The sequence below is a fragment of the Lithobates pipiens genome, unplaced genomic scaffold (genome assembly GCF_037356315.1).
Source record: "Lithobates pipiens isolate NorthernLeopardFrog02 unplaced genomic scaffold, aLitPip1_a1.2 Scaffold_27, whole genome shotgun sequence".
Classification (NCBI taxonomy): domain Eukaryota; kingdom Metazoa; phylum Chordata; class Amphibia; order Anura; family Ranidae; genus Lithobates; species Lithobates pipiens.
This window is the reverse complement of record NW_027507788.1, coordinates 87163685-87186807: the sequence shown is the minus strand read 5'-3', so window position 1 is coordinate 87186807 and position 23123 is coordinate 87163685. Positions and strand designations below refer to the sequence as shown.

The 23123-nt window shown below is 44.0% G+C and overlaps 1 protein-coding gene and 1 long non-coding RNA gene across 5 annotated transcripts in view; both read left to right on the top strand.

Annotated features, from left to right (window-relative positions):
* The window catches only part of LOC143933963 (uncharacterized), a 286424-nt gene that overhangs the window by 163477 nt on the left and 99824 nt on the right, over positions 1-23123 (top strand). The gene's annotated exons all lie outside the window — the stretch shown is intronic.
* The window catches only part of RIC8A (RIC8 guanine nucleotide exchange factor A), a 116374-nt gene continuing 99824 nt past the window's right edge, over positions 6574-23123 (top strand). For 2 of the 4 annotated variants that reach the window (XM_077457174.1, XM_077457172.1), the window contains exon 1: positions 6579-6816. In XM_077457174.1, coding sequence (XP_077313300.1) covers positions 6733-6816 — 84 coding nt within the window. In that variant the 5' untranslated portion in view covers positions 6579-6732. Of the gene's footprint in view, positions 6817-23123 lie in introns of all 4 variants that reach the window. The other 2 variants (XM_077457171.1, XM_077457173.1) reach the window with 2 other exon arrangements.

Here is a 23123-nt window from a genome sequence, read left to right as displayed (position 1 = left end):
GTAAAAAAAAATTGCAATAAGCGTATATTGATTGGTTTGGACAAAAGTTATAGCGTCTACCAAATAGGGGATAGATTTATAATATTTTACCTTTCAATTGACTAAACACACCCCACAAGCGTTCAAAATGAATGGCAGATAAAGATTTATTTTGCAGATTTCTTTGCCCATCGTTACAAATTCCGCTCCCTCAGCACTGGTCATCATTGAAATATATGTCCCTCACCTACATGAAAGTGCCTCGGCCACGCGAGACGACAGCTGATTGTAAACTCAGCTGTTCTGCGGCTCCGTGTGGCGAATGCAGTATTCGAAAGCCGCAGGCCCGGATTTACTCCCTTTGCCACCCCAAGGCCGGGTCCTTCAATGCTGCCCCCCCCCCCCCCACACACACACACATCACCATTCTTGTCCTTTATCGATGACTGCTACAATAGATCAATTAAAAACACAACAAGACTGAAAATACTCTGTAAGGCAGAAAATGCCTTTTAAAGATTATAGCAGTAAGAAACTCCCTACAATTTTTTTGTTCTAACTTTTCTTTTGGCAAACTCATCGCAGCCTCTGTGACCATAATCGCAGCCTTTGTGCCCATTAATCGCAGCCTCTGTGACCATAATTGCAGCCTTTGTGCCCATTAATCGCAGCCTCTGTGACCATAATCGCAGCCTTTGTGCCCTTTAATCTCAGCCTCTGTGACCATAAGTGCAGCCTCTGTGACCATAAGCGCAGCCTTTGTGCCCTTTAAATGCAGCCTCTGTGACCATAATCGCAGCCTCTGTGACCATAATTGCAGACTTTGTGCCCTTTAATCGCAGCCTTTTTGACCATAATTTTAGCCTCTGTGACCATAATCGTAGCCTTTGTGCCCTTTAATCACAGCCTCTGACCATAATCACAGCCTTTGTTACCATAATTGCAGCCTCTCTGTGCCTCACTTTGCCTATGAATGCAGACTCACCATAGCCTGCCCTGGATGGATCGCACATCTCCCGCAGCGCTGTGTGTCTGAGTGTGTGTGTTCCGCCCCCTAGACTGGCTCATGTGATAGGCGGAACAATGATTCAATATGCTACCACATGAGCCGGTCTAGGGGGGCGGGTTCTTGTTACGGCGCTGCTGAACACACACACACAGTCCCAGCTCCCTGACACACATCGCTCTCGGCGGTGTGTGACAAACAACAGGAGGAGGTGGGAGGGGGAGCGCTGCAGCCACAGATCAAAGAGGCCCCAGGACAGACGGCCTGTAGAGTGGCTTCTAATGCACCCCCTTCCTCCAGTAAATGGTCCTGTCCAGGGCCAGTACAAGGGGTGGCACCACTTGTGCTGTTGCCCCGATGCCTGGCCTCCGTGGCCTTGTGGGAAATCCGGCCCTGGATAGCCGGGCACTTCTCGACAGAACAGGAAGGTGTGCAGTTACTCACCTTCTCCATACCTCCAAACTTTTTGAGGTGGGAATGAGGGACACCTATTAGCAAAAGTATGCAGTCATAGGACACACCCCTGGCCACACCCCCTTAAAGGAGAATTGTACAAAAAAATAAGATTGGTTTAACCACAAGTGCTTTTTTTTTTACCACTACTATTCCTTTATATTGTCTTTTGGAATTTACAAATGCATCAATTTAGAAATCAGATGAAAGGTTTAGTGCTGGGAAACACTTTTTGATCAAAAGTGCATTTTATATACATCTATATAGATCAGACCAACATGAGGGACAAATGAGAAGGAATGAGGGACAGAGGGAAATTGCTCCAAATCAGGGACAGTCCCTTGAAATCAGAGACTGTTGGGAGCTATGCTTCTCGCACCCACTTAGATGTGAACCTAGCCTAAAGAAAAATCAGTGTATTCAAGGCTGGTAATTTTTCAGTTTGCTTTTTTTATTTTTTTATTATGTGATTAATTGAAAATTAAGCTAATGTGAACACAGTGAGTGTGCTGCCTTCCACAAGATGGTGCCCTTTGTACCTGCCCAGTAAGATTGGCTATTACAGTGCACCATCCTGTGTTAGGCAGTGCAGTCCCCTTTTTTTTTTATCTGTAAAAGTTAAATAAGTCAATGAGTGCTATGTCTGACACAGCACTTTGCACCATAATAGCCAAGCTTACTGAGGAGGTGCAAAGGGCACCATCTTCTTGTAGGTAGGCAGCACACTCACTTTGCACCTATTCAGTTTGGACACTAATACTGGACAATAGCCAACAGTGTTCATAATAACTAGAAGAAGGAAAAAACTGAAATCAGGTTAGATTTTCTAAAGGACCTGATAAAATACAATTAGGATGTGATTGCTTATTATGGGCAACACATATCGTTTTTGCTTTTTCCAGTCTTTATAATTTTAGCACAATTTATTTTATTTAAAAATACTTTTGGCAACCCCACACTGTCACACCTCTATAAGCTGCCAGACCCCCATTTGTGGACATCTAGGGGGATAATCACCATTAAACACATCTATATGGGCGGCTCCTTCTTCTTCGTGACACTAAAGGCTAAATATGCTGACCCCACCTCTATGACATTTAGGTATTACCAACTCAGACATGCGAACCAGGCCCAGTTCCCCGACCCGCTAACCCTCCAGACCAGGGCCGTTTGAAGGAATTTGGGAGCCCCAAGCAAAATGGACATGGAGGCCCCCCAACCCCCCCCCGCACGCACGCACGCAAAGCCTACAGGAATCACAGCATGGCGATACAGTTTAAAGGGGCGTTCCGGCCAATCAGGGCTGTCTTTAAGGCAGGGCAAAAGGGGCAGCTGCCCTGGGCCCTGTCATTGTTGTGGGGTCCAAAGCAGCTGGCTTATACTTGCCAACTATCCCAGTTTAAATTCCCTTGTCCCTTGAAGTATTAGTCCCTTGCTGTGTCCCTGTGTTTACATGTAAATAACCCGCATTGATATATAAATAGCAGCAGCATTCATATCTAAATAGCTGCATCCGGCAGCATAGATATGTAAGTAAAGGCGGCATTCATATGTATATGATGCCCCCTGCAGTGAGGAGATGATGTGCTGCAACCAATCAACAAGCAGAAATCACGTGCTGTAACATCTAGCAACTAATCAGTGAGCCGTAATGTGTGGTGTAAACTCTAGCAACCAGTCAGTAAGTAGTAATGATACACTGTAACCTCTGGCAACCAATCACAATCTGATCTGATACAGTAAACTGATTTTAAGTGTAGCTGCTATTTATTGTATGTCTCAGAGCAGGTGGAGAGTGAAATTGTATGGGGGGCCCAAGAAAACATTTGCCCAGGATCCAATCAATATTAAAGACGGACCTGCGGCCATTTCATATTTTTTTTTTTAAAGTCAGCAGCTACAAACACTGTAGCTGCTGGCTTTTAATAAGGACACTTACCTGTCCAACGATCCCGTGATATCGACCGCCCCGAGGCCGATCCGTCCATTGGATTGGCTGCCGGCGTCTCCATCCTAATGAAGGGAAACAGGCAGTGGAGCCTTGCGGCTTCACTGCCCATTTCCTACTGCGCATGCGCGAGTCGCGTGGCGTTTTGTGAATGGCCCCATTGTTTTCTGGGACACACACATGTCCCAGAAGGCAACAGGGCCATTCACTGAAGAGGAGGAAGTGCTGCGGAATAGGAAGAGGCAGATTAGGAAGACTGCCTAGCAACAGCGTTTCAGGTAAGTGAAAACATTTTTAATTTTTTTTAATTTTATTAATGTATTTTTTTTTATTTTTTTTAGTGGCCCTCCACTTTAAGTTCACCAACACTTTATATAAATAAAAAAGGTTTACAGTGCAAATACTGCTGTTGCATATAATGTGCATACAATTTGAACATTTGCTACAGTGTACTGTAGAGTCTTTTCTCTGCTTTGTAAATTTTTTCAAAAAGCTTTAATAAATATTACATGATTCAAAAAAGAAGCAATAAGATGGAAATGGGACGGCAAAGAATTAAAATGGAAAGAAAGCTATAGTAATTGTTTTTATTATGGTCAGTAAGCTACCATATTTTTATTACTAAATGGGTCTTCATGACTGCCTCCCCCCTCCCTGTTCTTTTTAACCCCCCTCCCTACCGTGCGGGAGGAGATTCCGTTTTCTGTTCCCGGCCGGCCGGAATGAAAGAAAGTGAGCACTGAGTGTGTGCACTTCCTGTCACTCCAGCCAGGAACAGGAAACTGAATCTCCTGTACCACGCGGACTGTAGGAGGAAGGAAGAGGAGCTCAGCCATGCTACAGGCTTCAGCTTATAGAAATTGGCGGCCGGCAGCGCGGCTGGAGCCCCAAGCAATTGTTTGTTTTGTCCTGTCACGATGGGCCTGCTCCAGACTGACTCTGTGGAACCACTGCTCATCTCTAAAATCCTGGATAAGCCCCTCTCCTCCCTCTACTTGTATCTCTCCCTCGTGCACCTCTCTGACCAAAGTCTACACTAAATGGAAGCCCGATATCCCGGACTTGACTGAGGAGGGGTGGGAGGAAATGGTGACTGACTATATTAATAAGATGATCTCAGCAAAGGATCACTTCATCCAACTTAAATTCCAACACACCCCCGTGAGACTGCCCATTATATACCCTGGGGTGAGTGCCTTTTCTCCAGATGTAGCTCCTCCCCGGGCACATTCTTTCACATGGTATGGTCCTGTCCTCTAATATATCCTTTCTGGGAGAAGGTACTGGATGCTCTAGGGTCCTTTGGCGATTGGTCTCTCAGTTTAGAGCCTGCCATGGCATTGCTTGGCAACACAGAGAGTATTGAGGCCTCTAGGCATGAAAAACTGTTTTTATTTAATGCTCTATACTATGCTAGATGTGAGATTCTCCTGAAGTGGAAACAACCCACCCCTCCTACACACCATATGCGGGTGCTAACAATCAACTCTGTCCTGCCATTATATAAACTGACATATGAGTAGAAAATTTGATAAGGTTTGGTAACAATAGATCGACGCAAATGATCCGGAGCCCTAGGGCTCACTGGGAAGTCCTAGGCAATATTACTGTGTCCTACACAGTGCCGGTGCTACCAATAGGCAAACTAGGCAGCCGCCTAGGGCGCCCGGCCACTGGTGTTACTACTTTCTTCTCTCTGCAGCAAGCAACTAAGTCTCAGCATCAGCAGGCAGCCGCCGCTCTGTTCGCACATAGTATCAGAGGGGCAGCAGCAGCGGTGGAGGACTGTGTCTGTGTACCGACTCCTGAATTAATGAAAACAAGCAAACATTCATTGATGGGCACTGGTAGGCTGCATTGATGGGCACTGGTGGGCTGCATTGATGGGCGCTGGTGAGCTGGCATTTAATGGGCACTGGTGAGGCGGAATTTGATGGTAGCTGGTAGGCTGCATTGATTGGCGCTGATGAGGCTGCATTTGATGGGCGCTGGTGAGGCGGCATTTGATGGGAGCTGGTAGGCAGCATTAATGGGCGCTGGTAGGCTGCATTTGATGGGTGCTGGTGAGGCTCCATTTGATGGGCGCTGGAGAGGCTGCATTTGATGGGCACTGGTGAGGTTCCATTTGATGGGTGCTGGTGAGGCTCCATTTAATGGACACTGGTGAGGCTCCATTTAATGGACACTGGTGAGGCTCCATTTGATGGACGCTGGTGAGGCTGCATTTGATGGGCGCTGGTAAGGTGGCATTTGATGAGTGCTGGTGAGGCGGCATTTGATGGGATTTGGTAGGCAGCATTGATGGACACTGGTAGGCTGCATTTGATGGGTGCTGGTGAGGCTTAATTTGATGGGCGCTGGAGAGGCTGCATTTGATGGGCGCTGGTAAGGTGGCATTTGATGGGCCTGGTGAGGCTCCATTTGATGGGCGCTGGTGGGCAGCATTGATGGGTGCTGGTAGGGTGCATTTTATGGGTGCTGGTGAAGCTCCATTTGATGGACGCTGGTGAGGCTGCATTTGATGGGCGCTGATAAGGTGGCATTTGATGGGCCTGGTGAGGCTCCATTTTATGGGTGCTGGTGAGGCAGCGTTTGATGGGAGCTGGTAGGCAGCATTGATGGGCGCTGGTGAGACATCTTTCATTAAAAAGGTGGGGTAAGCATGGGCAGGGCAAATGGGGTGGAGTCAGGGGTGGAGCCAAGGGGGGAGCAAAATGAGGTTTTGCCTAGGGTGTCAAAAATCCTCGCACTAGCCCTGGTCCTACACAAGATCTTTGATGTTGAAATGCTGATTCCATAACGTGCTTCTTCTCGCCCCCCTCCCAGCTAACCCGGGATGGCATGTTGGACACGATTGCCATACTGCTCAATATGAATGACTGTACAATACGTGAGACTTTACCAGCTGTACTCCATCTGTTGTCTTTGTGACCTTCTGTATATATCCAATGTCCATCATGTACTGTGTCATTGTTAACTTCAATAAATTTAAATAAAAACCTATTTACTGTTAAAAAGACTTTTACTAAGTACCTGCTGCTGAACCCCTCCCCCCCCCGAACAAATAATGATCTCCAGCCCCGAGCTCCCCCTCCATTCCCCAGCAGGCTGCTGATGGCTGTATTGTGGATTTGCATCATCCAGATAAAGCCCTTATAGGAATCAGTGCGCTCTGTCCGCTCTCATTCTAGACACGTTGCCTGCGATGTGATCTCCAGCCCCGGAGTCCCTGACAGGCCCCGCCCCCCGGTGATGTCACCGTGTCAGTGGAGAGCAGAAGGAAGAGCAGCCTGGCTGGGTCCACTTCCTGCTGAAGCAGACAGAGTGCAGCTCACCCTGTGCCAGTATGGAGCTGGATGGCATCCTAGAGCAGCTGGAGAGCGGGGAGCAGGAGCTGGTGCAGAAGGCTCTGACCCAGTATAACAAGGAGGTAAGGATGGACATGACAGCTCTGCTCACTAACCCTGGAAGAGGGGGGAGGGGGATGGCATGCACGAGTAGACATGAAGCCTCTGCTGATGAGTGACACTCTGTATGGATGGATGGATGGATGTGGGTGTTGGGATTTGCATTTGCTCTGTATTGCTGTTCTTCACTTGTCTCACTGATATTGCCGCTGCTGTGCATCATGGTAGAGTGAGCAATCCTTCCAATAACAGAGGAAATAAAGCAGATCCACCCCAGGAAGAAAACATTATAGTGGTGAGGAGTACTGGTTCTGAGATGTGGTGGATGCACTAGTTTTCTTTTTTTACACTTTTAGCCCGATAATCCTGCCTGGAATTATTGCCCTTGATCTGGCGTCCATGGCGGTCACATGTTTAGTGCGCGCATTGTTTGCGTATACAGGTGTATTTGCTGCATGCATTTATGTGCTTGGGGGCGGGGCACTGTAAACATTTATTTTATTTTTTATGTTACTTTTTTATTGTATATAATATAATTATTATTAGTGTGTGTGTATATGTATATATATATATATATATATATATATATATATATATATATATATATATATATATATATATATATATATTATAAATTTTTTTTTTTTTTTTTTTTCATTTGGCACTAAACAATATCCTTACACGCCTTTTAGAATCCGACTATACAATCTCTTTTAAATCTCCCCAAAAACAACAAAGTACAGGGGCCTGCACAATTGGATGGCTTAGATAGATACTTATATTACATACTTTGCTATGTAATATAAGTGTAATGCTTTTGGTATGTAATATATTTTAATTGTACAAAACAGATTGGAAGGTGTTTAGTGAGCTTTGAAGCGGAGCTCCACCTTAAAAAAAAAATCGCAATAGACAGCAGCTACAAATACTGCAGCTGTTGACTTTCAATAAATGGACACTTACCTGTCCTGGCTGCCTGCGATGTCAGCAGCAGATGAGCAATTGCTTGTCTCTCGGCTGCCCCCCACCACCTTGGTCAGGGAATCGGGAAGTGAAGCGTTGCGGCTTCACTGCCCGGTTCTCTACTGGCATGCGTCTTCACTGGTCCCCAATCCCCGTTTTTATTCTAGGAACTGTGTGTTTCCCAGAACACAGCGGGAGGGGGGGGGGGGTGGCGTGCATCTGCGGATATTCTGCGGCTATCTATGCCCAGGAGTGGGTGCAGATACCTGTAGTATACAGGTATCTGCACCCCCCTCCCCCCCAAAGGTGCCAATTGTGGCATCAAAGGGGGGGAGGAATCCGATGAGCTGAAGTTCCACTTTAGAGTGGAGCTCCGCTTTAAGTGATTGTAAAGTCTTGTTAAAAAGAAATAAAAAAATAACAAACATGTTATACTCAAAGCAGAGCTCCACCCTAAAGTGGAACTTCCGCTCATTGTAATCCTGCCCCCCTCCGGCGCAACAATTGGCACCTTTCAGGGGGGAGGGGGGTGCAGATACCTGTACAGTACAGGTATCTGCAACCACTTCCGGCATAGATATCCGCAGAATCTGCGGATATTTACGCCACTTCCCGCGGGTCCCCCGCTGTCTGCTGGGAAACACACAGATCCCAGAGACAGCGGGGACCATCCTTATTGCGTAGCGCGACTCGCGCATGCGCAGTAGGGAAACGGGAAATGAAGCCGCAAGGCTCCACTTCCTAAATCCCATACCCAAGATGGCGGCGGCAGCACCTGAGAGACGATCGAGAGATCGGCTTCGGGGGCCGACATCGCGGGTGCGCTGGGCGGGTAAGTGTCCTTATTTTAAAAGTCAGCAGCTGCAATATTTGTAGCTGCTGGCTTTTAAAAAAATAAAATAAAAAATGGCGGAACTCCTGCTTTAACTCCTCTGCGCACTTTGTTTTTGCACACAGCAGCCCAGATCCTCCACTTCTCAGGTCCCTCTTTGGTGCTCATGGCTCCTACCTCTTGCTGAGGGCCCCCACAGTAAGCAGCATCCTATGGGGGCACCCGAGCCGAGTCACAGCTCTCTGTGTCCATTCAGACACAGAGGTCCGGCCCCACCCCACCCCCTCTCTCTTCTGATGCTTTGGAAGCTGCTGCACACAGAAGGTTTTGGATCTTAATGCATAGAAAACCTTCTGCCTTTACAACTCCTTTTTAAGTTTCCAAAAACAATTCCATATACATCCAATACTTAACCCCTTGCTGACCAGCCACCATCATTATACTGCGGCAGGTTGGCCTGTTTCCGGGAATCTCTGTAGCTGTACATCAGCAATTTTAGGAGCTACAGCAGGTGCGTGCGCATACCCACTGCATGGCGGGGGGAGCTAATGCGCGTGGCCGATGGCCACCCACAATCGCTCCACAGAGAGCCAGAACAGGGATCTGTTAATGTAAACAAACAGATCCCCATTCTGACAGGGAAGGAGAGAGTGATCGTCTGTTCCTAGTGATCAGGAACAGGGATCTCTCACCCTCTCCAGTCAGTACACTCACCCCACAGTTAGAAACACCTCCCAGGGAACACATTTAATCCCTTGATCACCACTAGTGTTAACCCCTTCCCTGCCTGTGTCCCTTTTAAGGTAATCCGTGCATTTTTATAGCACTGATCACTGTATAAATGTCAGTGGTCCCAAAACAGTGTCAAAAGTGTCCTCCGCAATGTCACAGTCCCGCTAAAAATCGCTGATCAAAACCATTACTAGTGGACATTTTTTTTTTATAATAAAAATGCCATAAATCTATTCCCTATTTTGCGGCTCTGTGTAGACTACAAATCCCAAAGACCATTGCAGGAGTGAGCAAGAGTGGGTGGCTACATTCCTACTCACAGTGGGACCATGGAGATTACATGTAGACACCCTCAACAGGGGGTCAGATCACAGAATTAAAAAAGAAAGGAAGGAATTTGGAGACTTGCTGAGAGCAATAGAAGCTATTTTTTTGTAAATACATACTTGAATATAATTTTTTTTAAAACCTAAGTATAGTGTCACTTTTTACTTTATGGGGCAAATAACCCCCTATGTGACAGCACAATGTAAAGACAGGTTCTCCTTCCCGTTTTTTTATTTTATTTATTTTTTTAATGAATGATTTTGACATTGGGGTCTATTACACGGCTGCTGTATCCCTTGCCACCTATTGCAGCTAGCAATGATCTTGCTCCATTAACTTCTTTCCTGGCCACAGCAGGCAGGGAATTACCGTGAACCCATAATACATAATACATGTTGCTTCCGTATTTATTTACCAGGAGCGAGATCAGAGAATGGCAGTATGCAGGTCTCCTTCCTTTTTACCCGCCATGCTGGTTCATGGAGCCTGGAATAGATGGTGAGGGCAGTGGGGGGGCAGTGCTGCCAACTTCAGTGGGGTGTGGAAGTGATCAGGTGGCTTTACAGCTTCACCTGACATCTTTACAGACAACATAACAAATGTACACACCTCAGTAGTTTTTTTTTTTTTTCTCTCTTGGGAAAGTGCATGTGATCAGCACAGGGCCAAACGGCACCATCCAGACAGAGGGCCAGGGGTTATGCAGCCTCATAGGACATTCAAATGAGAAAGAAAACTCCGACAAGCTTTAACCAGTGCTCTGCTGGACACTGATAGACGTAACAACACTGCTATATACTGCTGATGAGAAAAGGTATTCATGAGAGATGCACCAAAATTTCAGCCGCCGAAACATATCGGTCGAAAATGGTGTTCGTGACATTTTGCCGATAAAACATGTGCTTTTAGGAGCACAGAAAACACGTGCAATTTTACAGCGATTTTACTGTGTTTATTGCTGTAAAAACGTAACATGGGTGCATTATTGATGCATTTCAACAGCGAGGTGCATTTTTGGTGCATAATTATTTCTTTTTTTCTGACCAAAAATGCAGCAAGCACGATGTTTAACACCACAATGGAAGCGCAACGGATCATTGTGAAAACATACATAGGATTTGAAGAGATACAATTTTTTTTTTTTTTTTACTTTTCTTGCGCTAAAGGGTCCAATAATTGGCCGACAATCAATTCATATTTATTTAAATTCATGATGTTAATTAACCACTTCAGCCCCGGACGATTTTACCCACTTCCTTACCAGAGCACTTTTTCCGATTTGGTACAGCGTCGCTTTAACTGAGAGTTGCGCGGTCGTGCGTTGTTGCACCCAAACAAAATTGACACAATTTTTTCCCACAAATAGAGCTTTCTTTTGGTGGTATTTGATCACCTCTGTGGTTTTTATTTTTTGCGCTATAAACAAAAGAAGAGCGACAATTTTGAAAAAAACAATATTTTTTACTTTTTGCTATAATAAATATCCCATTTAAAAAAAACAAACAAACAAATTTTTCCCTCAATTTAGGCCGATATGTATTCTTCTACATATTTTTGGTAAAACAAATTTGCAATAAGCGTATGTAGATTGGTTTATGAAAAAGTTGTAGCGTTTTTTTTTTTACTAGTAATGGCGGCGATCTGTAAATATATTTATTTTTTTCGTGACTGCGACATTGTGACGGACATATCGGACACTTTTGACACATTTTTGGGACCATTCACATTTACACAGCGATCGGTTCTATAAAATTGCACTGATTACTGTGTAAATGTGACTGGCAGGGAAGGGGTTAACACCAGGGGGCGCTGCAGGGGTTAATATGTTCCCTATGGGAGTGATTCTAACTGTGGGGGGAGGGGACTCACAAGGGGAGAAGACCGATTGGTGTTCCTCTGTACTGGGAACACACCATCGGTCTCCTCTCCACTGACAGGACGTGGATCTGTGTGTTTACATACACAGATCCATGGTCCTGCTGTGCTCCCGGGCAATCGCGGGTGCCCGGAGGACATCGCGGCTGCCGGGCACGCGCACTGGGTCCCGAGCGACCCCTAGGTGGCTGGGAATGGGAGGACGTCATATGACGCCCACCCAGGATGGGAGATCCCACCTGTGGGTATCATATGACTATGGGTGGGTAGGGAAGTGGTTAAAAAGTCAAATGTAACACAATTATGTAATATATATATATATATATATATATATATATATATATATATATATATATATATATATATATATATATATATATATATATATATATATATATATATATATATAATATATAATTTTTTTTTTTTTTTTACTGTCATTTTTGGTCAAGCGCATCCTGCATTTTGGGTTTAGGCACCAAAATTTCCATTTGGTGCAACTCTAGTACTTAGAAGATTATATTTACTAAAACTATTGCATTTCCATGTTCTATATAGTGAGTGCAGGGTCTTGGGTTAAGTAACACTTTAACTACTTGATACAATGAAGGTCTTAAAACCCCCCCTCATGACCAGATTATTTTTTGCTATTCAACACTGCTACTTTAACTCTTTAACTGGCAATTAAATTACTCAGTTATGCAATGCTGTACACAAATTTATACAATTTTTTCCCCCCCCACACAAATAGAGCTTTCTTTTGGTGGTACTTTATCACCGCTGTTTATTTGCATTTTTTATTATAGAAACTAAACACAGAATTTTTTTTTTCTGTTCTAAAATATGTCCAACAAAACATTTCTTCATAAATTTAGGCCAAAATTTATTCTGCTACAGTGAGGGGAAAAAAGTATTTGATCCTCTGCTGATTTTGTGCCTTTAACAACTGAAAAAAAAGGTCAGTCTTTCATTTCATATTTCATTCCAGAAAAAAGCATTTTAAAAAAATGCATAAATTGATTTGCTTTTTAATACGTGAAATAAATATTAGGCCCCTTCGCAAAACATGACTTAGTACTTGGTGGCAAAACCCTTGTTGGCAATCACAGAGGTCAGACGTTTCTTGTAGTTGGCCCCCAGGTTTGCACACAGTTAGTAAATACATTGGTGAACCACGGAGAGAAATGTTAATTTCTCAAACAAAATGTTGCCAACATCCCAATATTCATTGTATAAGGACCCTAAAAAAAGTGTGATTTTGCAGGCGAACATAAGATACTTATATCATAAAAATGTTATTTATTAGAAAAGTATTTAAAAAGCATGTATAATAACATGATAGCAATCTATACAATACATTACATTTTGTGCAAAATGAAAAAGAATTTACACATGGCATATATTTTACACCAGCCTTTCTCAACCTTTTCAACACAGAGGAACCCATGAAATAGTTCTCTGGTCTCGGGGAACCCCTGCTAAAAATTAGAAATCTACAACTCATGATACAATAGTGCAGGGATATGCAATTAGTGGACCTCCAGCTGTTGCAAAACTACAAGTCCCATCATGCCTCTGCCTCTGGGTGTCATGCTTGTGGCTGTCGGAGTCTTGCTATGCCACATGGGACTTGTAGTTGCAAGAGCTGGAGGTCCGCTAATCTTAGCAAGAAACGTTTTCAAAGGCAAAAACAACATTGCAATATTCGAGCATGTCCAATATACATACCAAAAGTTGAAGAGTGTAGAAGTGAATATGCAAATGTATACAAAAGCAATTACCTTTAAGGAGTTGGATGAACTTTACTGCTATTTGTCCACCAAACAAAGGTGGACCCCGAACGAGCTCAGAGCAACCCTCACAAGGGTCCCCCAGAAGAACATCCGCCACAACACCGTCACAAATGACCCTGAGAGGTAATAGAGTAACAAAATAACTTATTATGAATTATTATTATTATACAGGTTTTATATGGCGCCAACAGTTTTCTCAGCGCTTTACAACATGAGGGCAGACATTACAGTTACATTACAATTTGGTACAAGAGGAATCAGAGGGCCCTGCTGAATGATTTGATATATAATGTTTTCATATAATACTAAGCCTTAGATACGTCCCTCTTATATAGTGGGGACCATTTCTAAAGATGTTCTAAAACCTCTGTTGGTATATCCAAGAGAAATATTCTATCAATGTTCTTCTGGGGGACCCTTGTGAGGGTTGCTCTGAGCTCGCTCGGGGTCCACCTTTGTTTGGTGGACAAATAGCAGTAAAGTTCATCCAACTCTTTAAGGCTCGGTTCACACAGGGGCGACTTGTCTAGGCGACTTTGCCACCTGACAAGTCGCGCTCCGTTCTGTACTACGGAACCGTTCTAATAGGAGCGACTCAAGTCGCTCCGACTTAGAAAAAAGGTTCCTGTACTACTTTTGCAGCGACTTCGGGCGACTTGCATTGACTTCTATACAGAAGTCGTTTTGCAAGTCGCCGCTGATCGTGTGCAGGTCGCGGCAGGTCGCGGCGCTGCAAGTCGTGCCGCCCGCTGTGTGAACCGAGCCTGAAGATAATTGCTTTTGTATACATTTGCATATTCACTTCTACACTGTTCAACTTTTGGTATGTGTATTGGACATGCTCGAATATTGCTATGTTGTTTTTGCCTTTTGAAAATTGTTTTTTTTGCTAAGACTATCTTATTTTTCTTTCATAATGTATTTACAATTTCTCCCTAAAAAAAAAAAAAAAAAAAAACGCCTCTGAAGAAGGGCTTTTTTCCTGAAACATGTCAGGCTAATGGAGGGAATTATATTCACTCTTGAATATGTACAATGTGTAAATTATTTTTCATTTTGCACAAAATGTAATGTACTGTATAGATTGCTATCATGTTTTTATACCTGCTTTTTAAATACTTTTCTAATATATCAAAATTTTTTTTAAGTATCTTATGTTCGCCTGCAAAATCCCATTGTACCGGGGGTACTTATTTTTCCTTTTTTTAGGGTCCTTGTACAATGAATGTGAGTTAGGGACCTTAGATTGTAGGGACTTATGTGAATGTACAATGTATATGTAAAACACTGCTTAAATTGATGGTGCTATAGAAATACCTTAAAGTGGTTGTAAACCCTTACAACACACTTTGACCTACAGGTAAGCCTAGATTAAGGCTTACCTGTAGGTCCAAGAAATATCTCCTAAACCTACACGGTTTAGGAGATATTTTCCGAAAGACAGGCACCGCTGTCTACGGCGCGCCGCGGTCAACAGCGATATGCCGCAAATGGCATGCGCGGGAGTGATGTCATCGCGGCTTTTTTTTTTTTTTTTTAAATCAGTTTTTTTTTTGTTTGTTTTTTAAAATTGCCCAGCATGTCTTTGGAGTGTGGGAGGAAACCGGAGTACTCCAGGAGAGTACTTTACAAGCACAGGGAGAATATGCAAACTCCATGCAGACCATGTTCTGGTTGATATTTGAACTAAGGATTCTGAACACTTTGGACTGCTAGCTGATTGTACACGTTGGCAAAGATTAGATCTTTACTGGATGAATACTAGACGGCACTGGTTGGAAAAGTTTGTTGGGTAATCATCCAACTAGGACAGTGTATTGTGATAAATACATGCTACGTCCAATTATTTGTTATGATGCTGGTAGACAATGCAGCAATGACAGCTAGTTGAAACCAGGAGTAACTTTTTTGACAATAAAAAATATCATCTGCACTCCAATTAGCTGTTCTTGCAAGGTTTTTAATAAACAGAGAATTGACTGCATTCATTGATGTCTCCAACCCAAACGTGTTTCACCACTCCAGGGAACCTGTGAGGATTAAAAAAAAGAAAAAGAGAGGACTGCCATTGTTGACTTTGTATATAAAGCTGCAGGTTCTATTCAGGCTTCCATCCAATGTTGAAGGTAGCTATTGTTCATCCTGTTAAACTGATGCCAAGCCTGAGGTATATACATCATTATGTTAAATGCAGCGGAGGTGCCTTTTAATAATTGGACTTTTACCTGTCCCACGGTCCAGAGATGCGGGCGTACGAAGCCCCGCTCCTCTCCCCCCTCCTCTCCACGGCTGCGGCATTCTATGTGCGGGCTGCGCGCAGTTAATGTCCGGACAATCTTCTGGGACCTGTGACGTGTTGCAGAAGATTGCAGGGAGGGAGGGGGAAGAGGTGAACTTCCTTCCGGTGCCGCAGAGCCCCGGGAGGAAGTGAGAGCTGGGTTCCTCTAAAAAGAAGGTATCTGCTCCCCCCCGCCCCCCAAAATGATATGCCAAATGTGGCATGTCAGGGGTTCACCATCACTTAAAGCGAAAGTTCAATTTTTGGGTGGAACTCCGCTTTAAATCAGTATTTTTTGCTAGAAAATTACTGGAACCCCAAACATTATAATATAAATATATATATATATACATTTTTTTTTTTTTTTGGGTAGTAGAGACCCTCTGGCATAAAATGTAGATCATTGCAGTTTTTTTATATCGCACAGTATTTGAGCAGCGTTTGTGCAAATGTATTTTTTTGGGGGGAAAAATACACTTTAATGAATAAAAAAACAAACAAAACACACAATTAAAAAACAAGTTACCACAATTCTTTTGCATAATGTGAAATAAGATGTTGCGCTCAGTAAATGGATGCCTAAAATGTTGTGCTTTAAAATTGCGCACGCTCTTGGAATGGCGACAGACTACGGTACTTAAAAATCTCCATAGGCGATGCTTTAAACACCTTTATAGGTTACCTGTTTAGTTGTACAGAGGAGGTCTAGCAAAAGAATTATTGCTCTCACTCTAGCATTGGTGGTGATACCTCATATGTTTGGTTCGAATACAGTTTACATATGCGTGAGCGTGGAGGGCTGGCGGCTCTTTTTACATTTTTTTTTATCTTTCTTTCCTTCCTTCCTTCCTTCCCCTTGAGAGATCTGGGGTCAAAAAGACTCCTGAATCTCTTTAAGAGCACAAAAAAAAATGTTTTTTATCTTTCGCTTTAAAAGAAAACAAACAAAAATATTTTCTTCCAGCCTGAACCAGAAGTGCCATTGCTCCAGTCCTCCAATTCCATAGAGTTTGATTTAAAGAGTGTTAACTGTTTGATTGCCTATCAGGGCAACCGACCACACTGTCGGATCGTTACTGGTAAGCCTGAGAAACCCCGGCAGAGGTGGGGGTGGGGGACATCCCCTTCCGCTGCTTTGGAAACTGTTCCAGTGGCTCATAAGCTGCTTGGGCTGATTTTATGGGAAAACTGTCCGCCTCCAAAAAAAAAAAAAAAAAAACGGTACCGGGTTTATGGTTGATATTTTCAGCCATAACCCCAATAAACCACTTGCAGACCGCAATGTGTATGTATACATATTGTGGTCGGCAAGTGGTTAGACCCTGTCACCTTGCCCATTAATTTACTAAAGACAAACAGGCTTTACAGGCTGTACACTTTGCCATGGAATTTTCCCTTACCGTAGTGAAAGTGAGGAAAATTAACTTTGCAAAATATTACCCAATTGTGTGCAAGGAAAAAAAACGGTATGATTGCTTACACAAATAGCACAGCTTCACTTCATTTACTAAGCTAAGGGAAAATTCTCTTGCAAACTGAACAGCCGATTTTTCTTCAGTAAATCAACCCCAGCGCCTTTTTAAAGTCCCTCCTTCCCCCAGGCCTTTGATACTTACCTTGCTTGTTTTGGCTCCCCGCTCCTGCCTCCGGTACAGCTGGACTCCAGAATCACTAGTGTCATCTGCTAAAGGGAGTGATAAAGCAAGTCACGTGACAATGCTCAGTCCTAGTGATTGGCTGCTAGACTTAAGCACAGATGAAAGATGTCACATACTCAATACCCAGAATCATAGGGTATGGTCACTGATGGCGAGGGAGTGCTGGCAATGTAGCTATTTGAGTTTGAAGGGGGTCTTTACAAAAATACTGTCTCGTTTTAAGTGAAACCAAGAATGGGGGGGGGGGGGGGGGGTGTAGGTAGGGGGAAAGCTGCAGGAGCACTTGCCATAGTGTCCAAGTATAAATTGGCATACTTGTGCAGTATGGCAGACCTTACTTGCGTTCTTCCCCCCTCCATCCTCCTCACTCTACATCACCACCACTGCCATCTTCTCCAATTCATCCTCTGCACCTGGGGTCTTCATTCTTTACTGGGTTGCTAGTGAGATTCAACTACTGCTTATGTGTTGGAGTTATGGAACTTTTTATCTTGGCTCCTGGCTTAACTTTTTAGACTCAATGACGTAAATTCTGACACAACATGTAGGGGTTGGACCAGATGTCACCACGCATGTACGAAAGTTAACAGCGTTCTGGGTATTGTCGTTTTCTTGAATTTTTTTTTCCAGCTGTGAGAACTCTCTGTACTTGTTAGAGAGTGACTTGCTGTTTTTAAGATCGGGAAGGGAAAAAGATCGCAATTTTGATTCTTAACGATTAATTGTGCAGCTCTACATGACGCCTTAAATGTTTGCTTTCACTGGAACTAAGGGGCCAAGCCCAACTCCTGAAAATCAACCCCACACCATAATCCTCCCTCCACCAAATGATTTGGACCAGTGCACAAAGCAAAGTCAATAAAGATATGGATGAGCGAGTTTGGGGTGGAGGAACATGACTGGCCTGCACAGAGTCCTGACCTCAACCTGATAGAACAACTTTGGTGTGAATTAGAGCAGAGACTGCGAGCCAGGCCTTCTCGTCCACATCAGTGCCTGACCTCACAAATGCGCTTCTGGAAGAATGGTCAAACATTTCCCATAGACACACTCCTAAACCTTTTACAAATGCCAAGTGTGTACAATGCACTGCAAATGTTCTATAAAAAAATTGAGGAATACAGGTAAAGGAGGTTTTTTGATGGAAGAGCTATATTAAATCTTTAATAAGAAACTTTTACCTATTGGCTTTCTTCCAGTCCAGTTCTGCTTCAAATGCACCTGTCGAGATAAAAATATGCTTTTTTTGATTTCCTTTTTCTGACTTGCTATTTAAAGTTCAACTGTAAGTTCAAACAGTGGAATTAATTTGCTAAAACTGGAGAATGAAATCTGGTGCAGCTATGCATGATAGCCAATCAGCTTCTAACTTCAGATTGTTCAATTAAGCTTTGACAACATAACCTGGAAACTAGTACAAGAAAAAATGGCAGAGAGGATGGGCCTTTAAATGAAACGCGTAGCAGCAACTGAGTAATTAGGTGGACATGTAAAAAGATATTTATTGGTACAAAACACTGATATACACACATAATATATATAAGGGAAATGAATCCCACATAATAACCATGATAATAATATGGATATCAATTGCATGACATAATCACCAGAATTAAGTGTGTGTGTGTAATAATATATATATATATATATATATATATATATATATATATATATATATATATATATATATATATATATATATATATATATATATATATATATATATATACACACTACATCATTTCAAGATACTGCCTGCATGGCCCATGGCCTTACTATTCCCAGAGAGAAGTCAGAGTTGATATAAATAAGCCTGATTTTGAAAAGTTCCATTGACCACATGATGGTACAATACACGGCATATATTGGCCCTATGCTTTTCGTGATGTATAACCACTCGTCCGGAGCAGGCACATAATGGAGCTATAATAGGAAAAATGAAAAAATGGGTCTAAATTGTCTGTCATATAGCATAATGGGAGACGGGAGACCCCCCTACCACGTTACTTACAGAAAAGGCTGGTGCTGGTGGTATAATGCTAGGGATCGCGGGTCACCCAGGGGCCTCATGGTCGGAAGTGTGGTGGGGGTCTGTCCAACGAAAGTGCCCAACAACACACCACCCCCAGGATACTGTGGGTCCAGGCATAGCCATGGTGCAGTGGGGATGGCATGGGAACCAAACAAATGGGTTTCTGTAAGGGAAAGGTGCAGGTGGTTAGGAAGTCACACCACTGGTGGGACAGAAGAAAAGTGCAAGGATGAAACCAAAACCAAAGATCAGCCAGTGGAAAAGGAAGGGTATGAAGTGGGGAAAAAAACGTGAAGAAACCAAAAACCAAACTAGGGATCCAAGAGAGGACCGTGATGGGACAAGGGAAGGTGACTGTTGGGAACCAGAGTTCCTGGTAATGGGAAAAGAGGAGGAACAGAGTCCAAGGTGAAGCAGGGAGACCGCGATGTGAGATCATGGAAGCCTAGCCTACCCAGGGAGGCCGTATATGTAGGCGCCAACACCGGACAACCCACCAACGCCATGTGCGCGTACACAGTGGGGGAGGAACGGAGGTGCCATCACCTGGGTGGTGACTCGCCCAGCAGTTGTCAACATCACAGTCTCCCAAATAGCAGACTCACCCTGGCGCTCAACAAAGCAGCGTCGCAAAAGACGCTGCATGTCCGGAGTGGAAGACATGACCACATCGATGTGCAGTGCCCCCACCCCCCAAAATCCATACAGACCCTTATCCGAGCACACAGCCCGGCAGATCAGGAAAGGGGGTGGGAATGAGCGACCTCAACATGGGTGTGTGTTTTAAGGGGAGAAGACCCAGAAAAAGAGTGAGAAGATAGCAGAGAAGACCCAGGAGAGGCAGAAGACAGAGAGAGAAGAACCAGAGAGGGCTAGAAGGCATCAGCGGAGAAGGCCCGGAGTGGGGCGAAGAACCGGCAGAGTCAGAAGATGTTAGTAGAGGAGGCAGAAGAATTACTTTAAAAATGTGAACTGTGTTTTAAATTTGACTTATTTTTATTTATTTGGTGAATGCGTAGGGGTACAATGTACCCCATATACAGATTCACGTAGGTTTGGGGCCCCCCTTGTTAAGGGGGGCTTCCATATTCCGATAAGCCCCATGCCCGCAGAGTCCAACAATCAACGGCCAGGGTTGTTGGGAAGAGGCCCTTGTCCTCATCAATATGGGGACAAGGTGCTTTTGGGTGGGGGCCCAGATCCCCCCTGCCCCAAAACGCCCACCTCCCCCCATGTTGAGGGCACGCGGCCTGGTATGGATCAGGAGGGAGGGTGCTCACTCATCCCCACCCCTTTCCTGATCTGCAGGGCTATGTGCTCGTATAAGGTTCTGGCATGAATTTTGGGGGGGGGGGGCCCCTCAAAATCCATACCAGACGGAAGGGCCTGGTATGCTCTTGGAGGGGAAACCATGCCGTTTTTTATTTGTTTTTTTAAATTGGGCATTAAGTTTCCCCATTAAGATCCTCAGAGCACAAGTGGCATGCCAAAGTCGCATCAGTTAAGATGGCGATCCGACTATGATCTGACTTCAGTGATATTCAATGGGCTGAAGTAGGATCAAAGTAGTGCAGGGGGCATTTTCAAAGTTGGACCGACTTTTGTCGGACCAGTTAAGACGGCTCTCATAGGGAAACATTGATTTACACAGGTCATGCGTCATGAGCTCCCAATGTTGGAGCGTTTGTCGTACAAGTGTGAACCCAGCCTTAGGCCTCTTTCACACTTGTACAACTTGTCCCACGACTTGGGACTGCAAAGTAGCATGACAAGTCATTCCCCATGATTTCCAATGACAACCATTCATATTAGTATGACTTCAAAGTAGTGCAAAGACTACTTTGGTCTGACTTTGCCAGTTAAACGGGCATTCCCTGAAATCGCAGCAAAATTGTGTGATTTTGAAGTTGCAGTAGTGTGAAAGGGGCCTTAAGGTGAATTCTGGGTGTGGATATTTTATTCATCATTACATTGGTCCAGCTTGTAAGTATGTGTATACCTTACCGATGCCCCTGGAAGCTGGAAATCACTGAAATAGACACCACTACACTGACCTCCACTGGTTTCTGGGTCCTGTGCCAAGTGGCTACTCTGCTGTGTTCTGAATACAGGAGGTTGGCCGCTCGACATGGTTGACTTTCAGAGGATGCTTTGCCTTTTCTGAATGAAAGCAAAGCGGTGTCTGGTTTGACAAGGTGGAGAGTGTGCTGTCACCTCTCCACCTTGTCCAATTGGAGAATGCTTTGCTTTTCCTAAATAAATGCAAAGCATTCTCTGGCGGCTGTGCAGACTGGCAGACCTCCTGTATTCTAAAAGCAGCAGGGCAGCTGCTCGGTGTAAGACCCAGAAACAAGTGGAGGTCAGTAGGCTAGTGGTATCTACTTTAGTAATTTCTAGCAGCCAGGGGCATTGGCCAGGTAACTAAGTGAAAAAAATTAATACCTGGAATTCATCTTTAAGTCAGAAGGTGCCATCCATCCTATACTCTTCCTTACATATGGGGCACAAGCCTGGTAGGTGTGTGACCAATATCGGCTTAATAAAAAGTACTGAAGCCTATATCATAATCATTATCATAACAGCAGGCTATTGCATTTTCAAAAGGAGAGCAGTAGTATACACCTATGTATTCTTTTTATATAGGTTTCCCTTTATATTATGGATATATAAAATAAACAAACCCCCCTTAAAGTGGAAGTAAACTCCCCTATCGTTTTCAGCCAAGTAAGCTGCCATCTTTGCCTCTGTTTAATCTTCAACTGCTATGGTGCTGCACATGTGATTCGTTATGACACCAGCCATTGGATGGTTTGATAGTTTGGCTGAGAGCACAGCCAATGTGCAGTTAGCATTCCTTAGCATACCTTTTTTTTTTTTTTAACTGTTTAAATCCATGGGTTTACTTCCACTTTAAAGTGGTTGTAAACCCTTACATCACACTTTGACCTACAGGTAAGCCTACATTAACGCTTACCTGTAGGTCCAAGAAATCTCTCCTAAACCTATACGGTTTAGGAGATATTTGCCCGAAGACAGGCACCGCTGTCTACGGCGCATGCGCCGTAGATAGCGGCGCACTGAGCGCGCCATCGTCCATGACGAAGATGCCGTGCGTGTCGGCTCCCATGCACATGCGCGGGAGTGACGTCATCGCGGCTTTGCCGAATGACAGCGGCGGAACTGCGAGACCCCACCGACAAGATGGATGCGCCGGACTACAGCGGACAGCGGTGACTTCGCTGGCTCCTGTGTCAGGTAAGTACACATAATGGACTACAATGCGATGCATAGTAGTCCATTATGCTTTACCTTTGCAGGGAATGAAAGCGGAAGTAAACCCATTAGGGTTTACTTCCTCTTTAATACAATCACATTTTGTTGCTTTGCAGCCTGAAATGAAGACACACAGTTTTTCTGTATTCACTCATAACTTATAACACCCAAATGAAATATTTAACACTAACATGTCCGAAAAACAAAGTTGCTGAATTGGAAAAGTTCACCCACTTGTATCAGTATTTTGTTGAACCATCTTTTACTTTAATTGCAGCCTTCAGTCTGTTGGGATGTGTCTCTCCAACTTTGCACATCTAGTGGTGACCGTTTGTGTACTGCAGTCTTCAAGTCATTCCACAGATTTTCAATTGGGTTTAAGTCTAGGCTCTGACTAGGCCATGCAAGCACATTCACCTTTTACTCCTTCAACCATTGTGTGGTCATTTTTGCTGTGTGCTTTGGGTCATTGTCATGTTAGAAGGAAAACCTTCTTCCCATTAACAACTTCTGGCAGAGGTCAAATAATAAAAATTTTAGTCTCGTCTGACCATAACACCTTTTTTC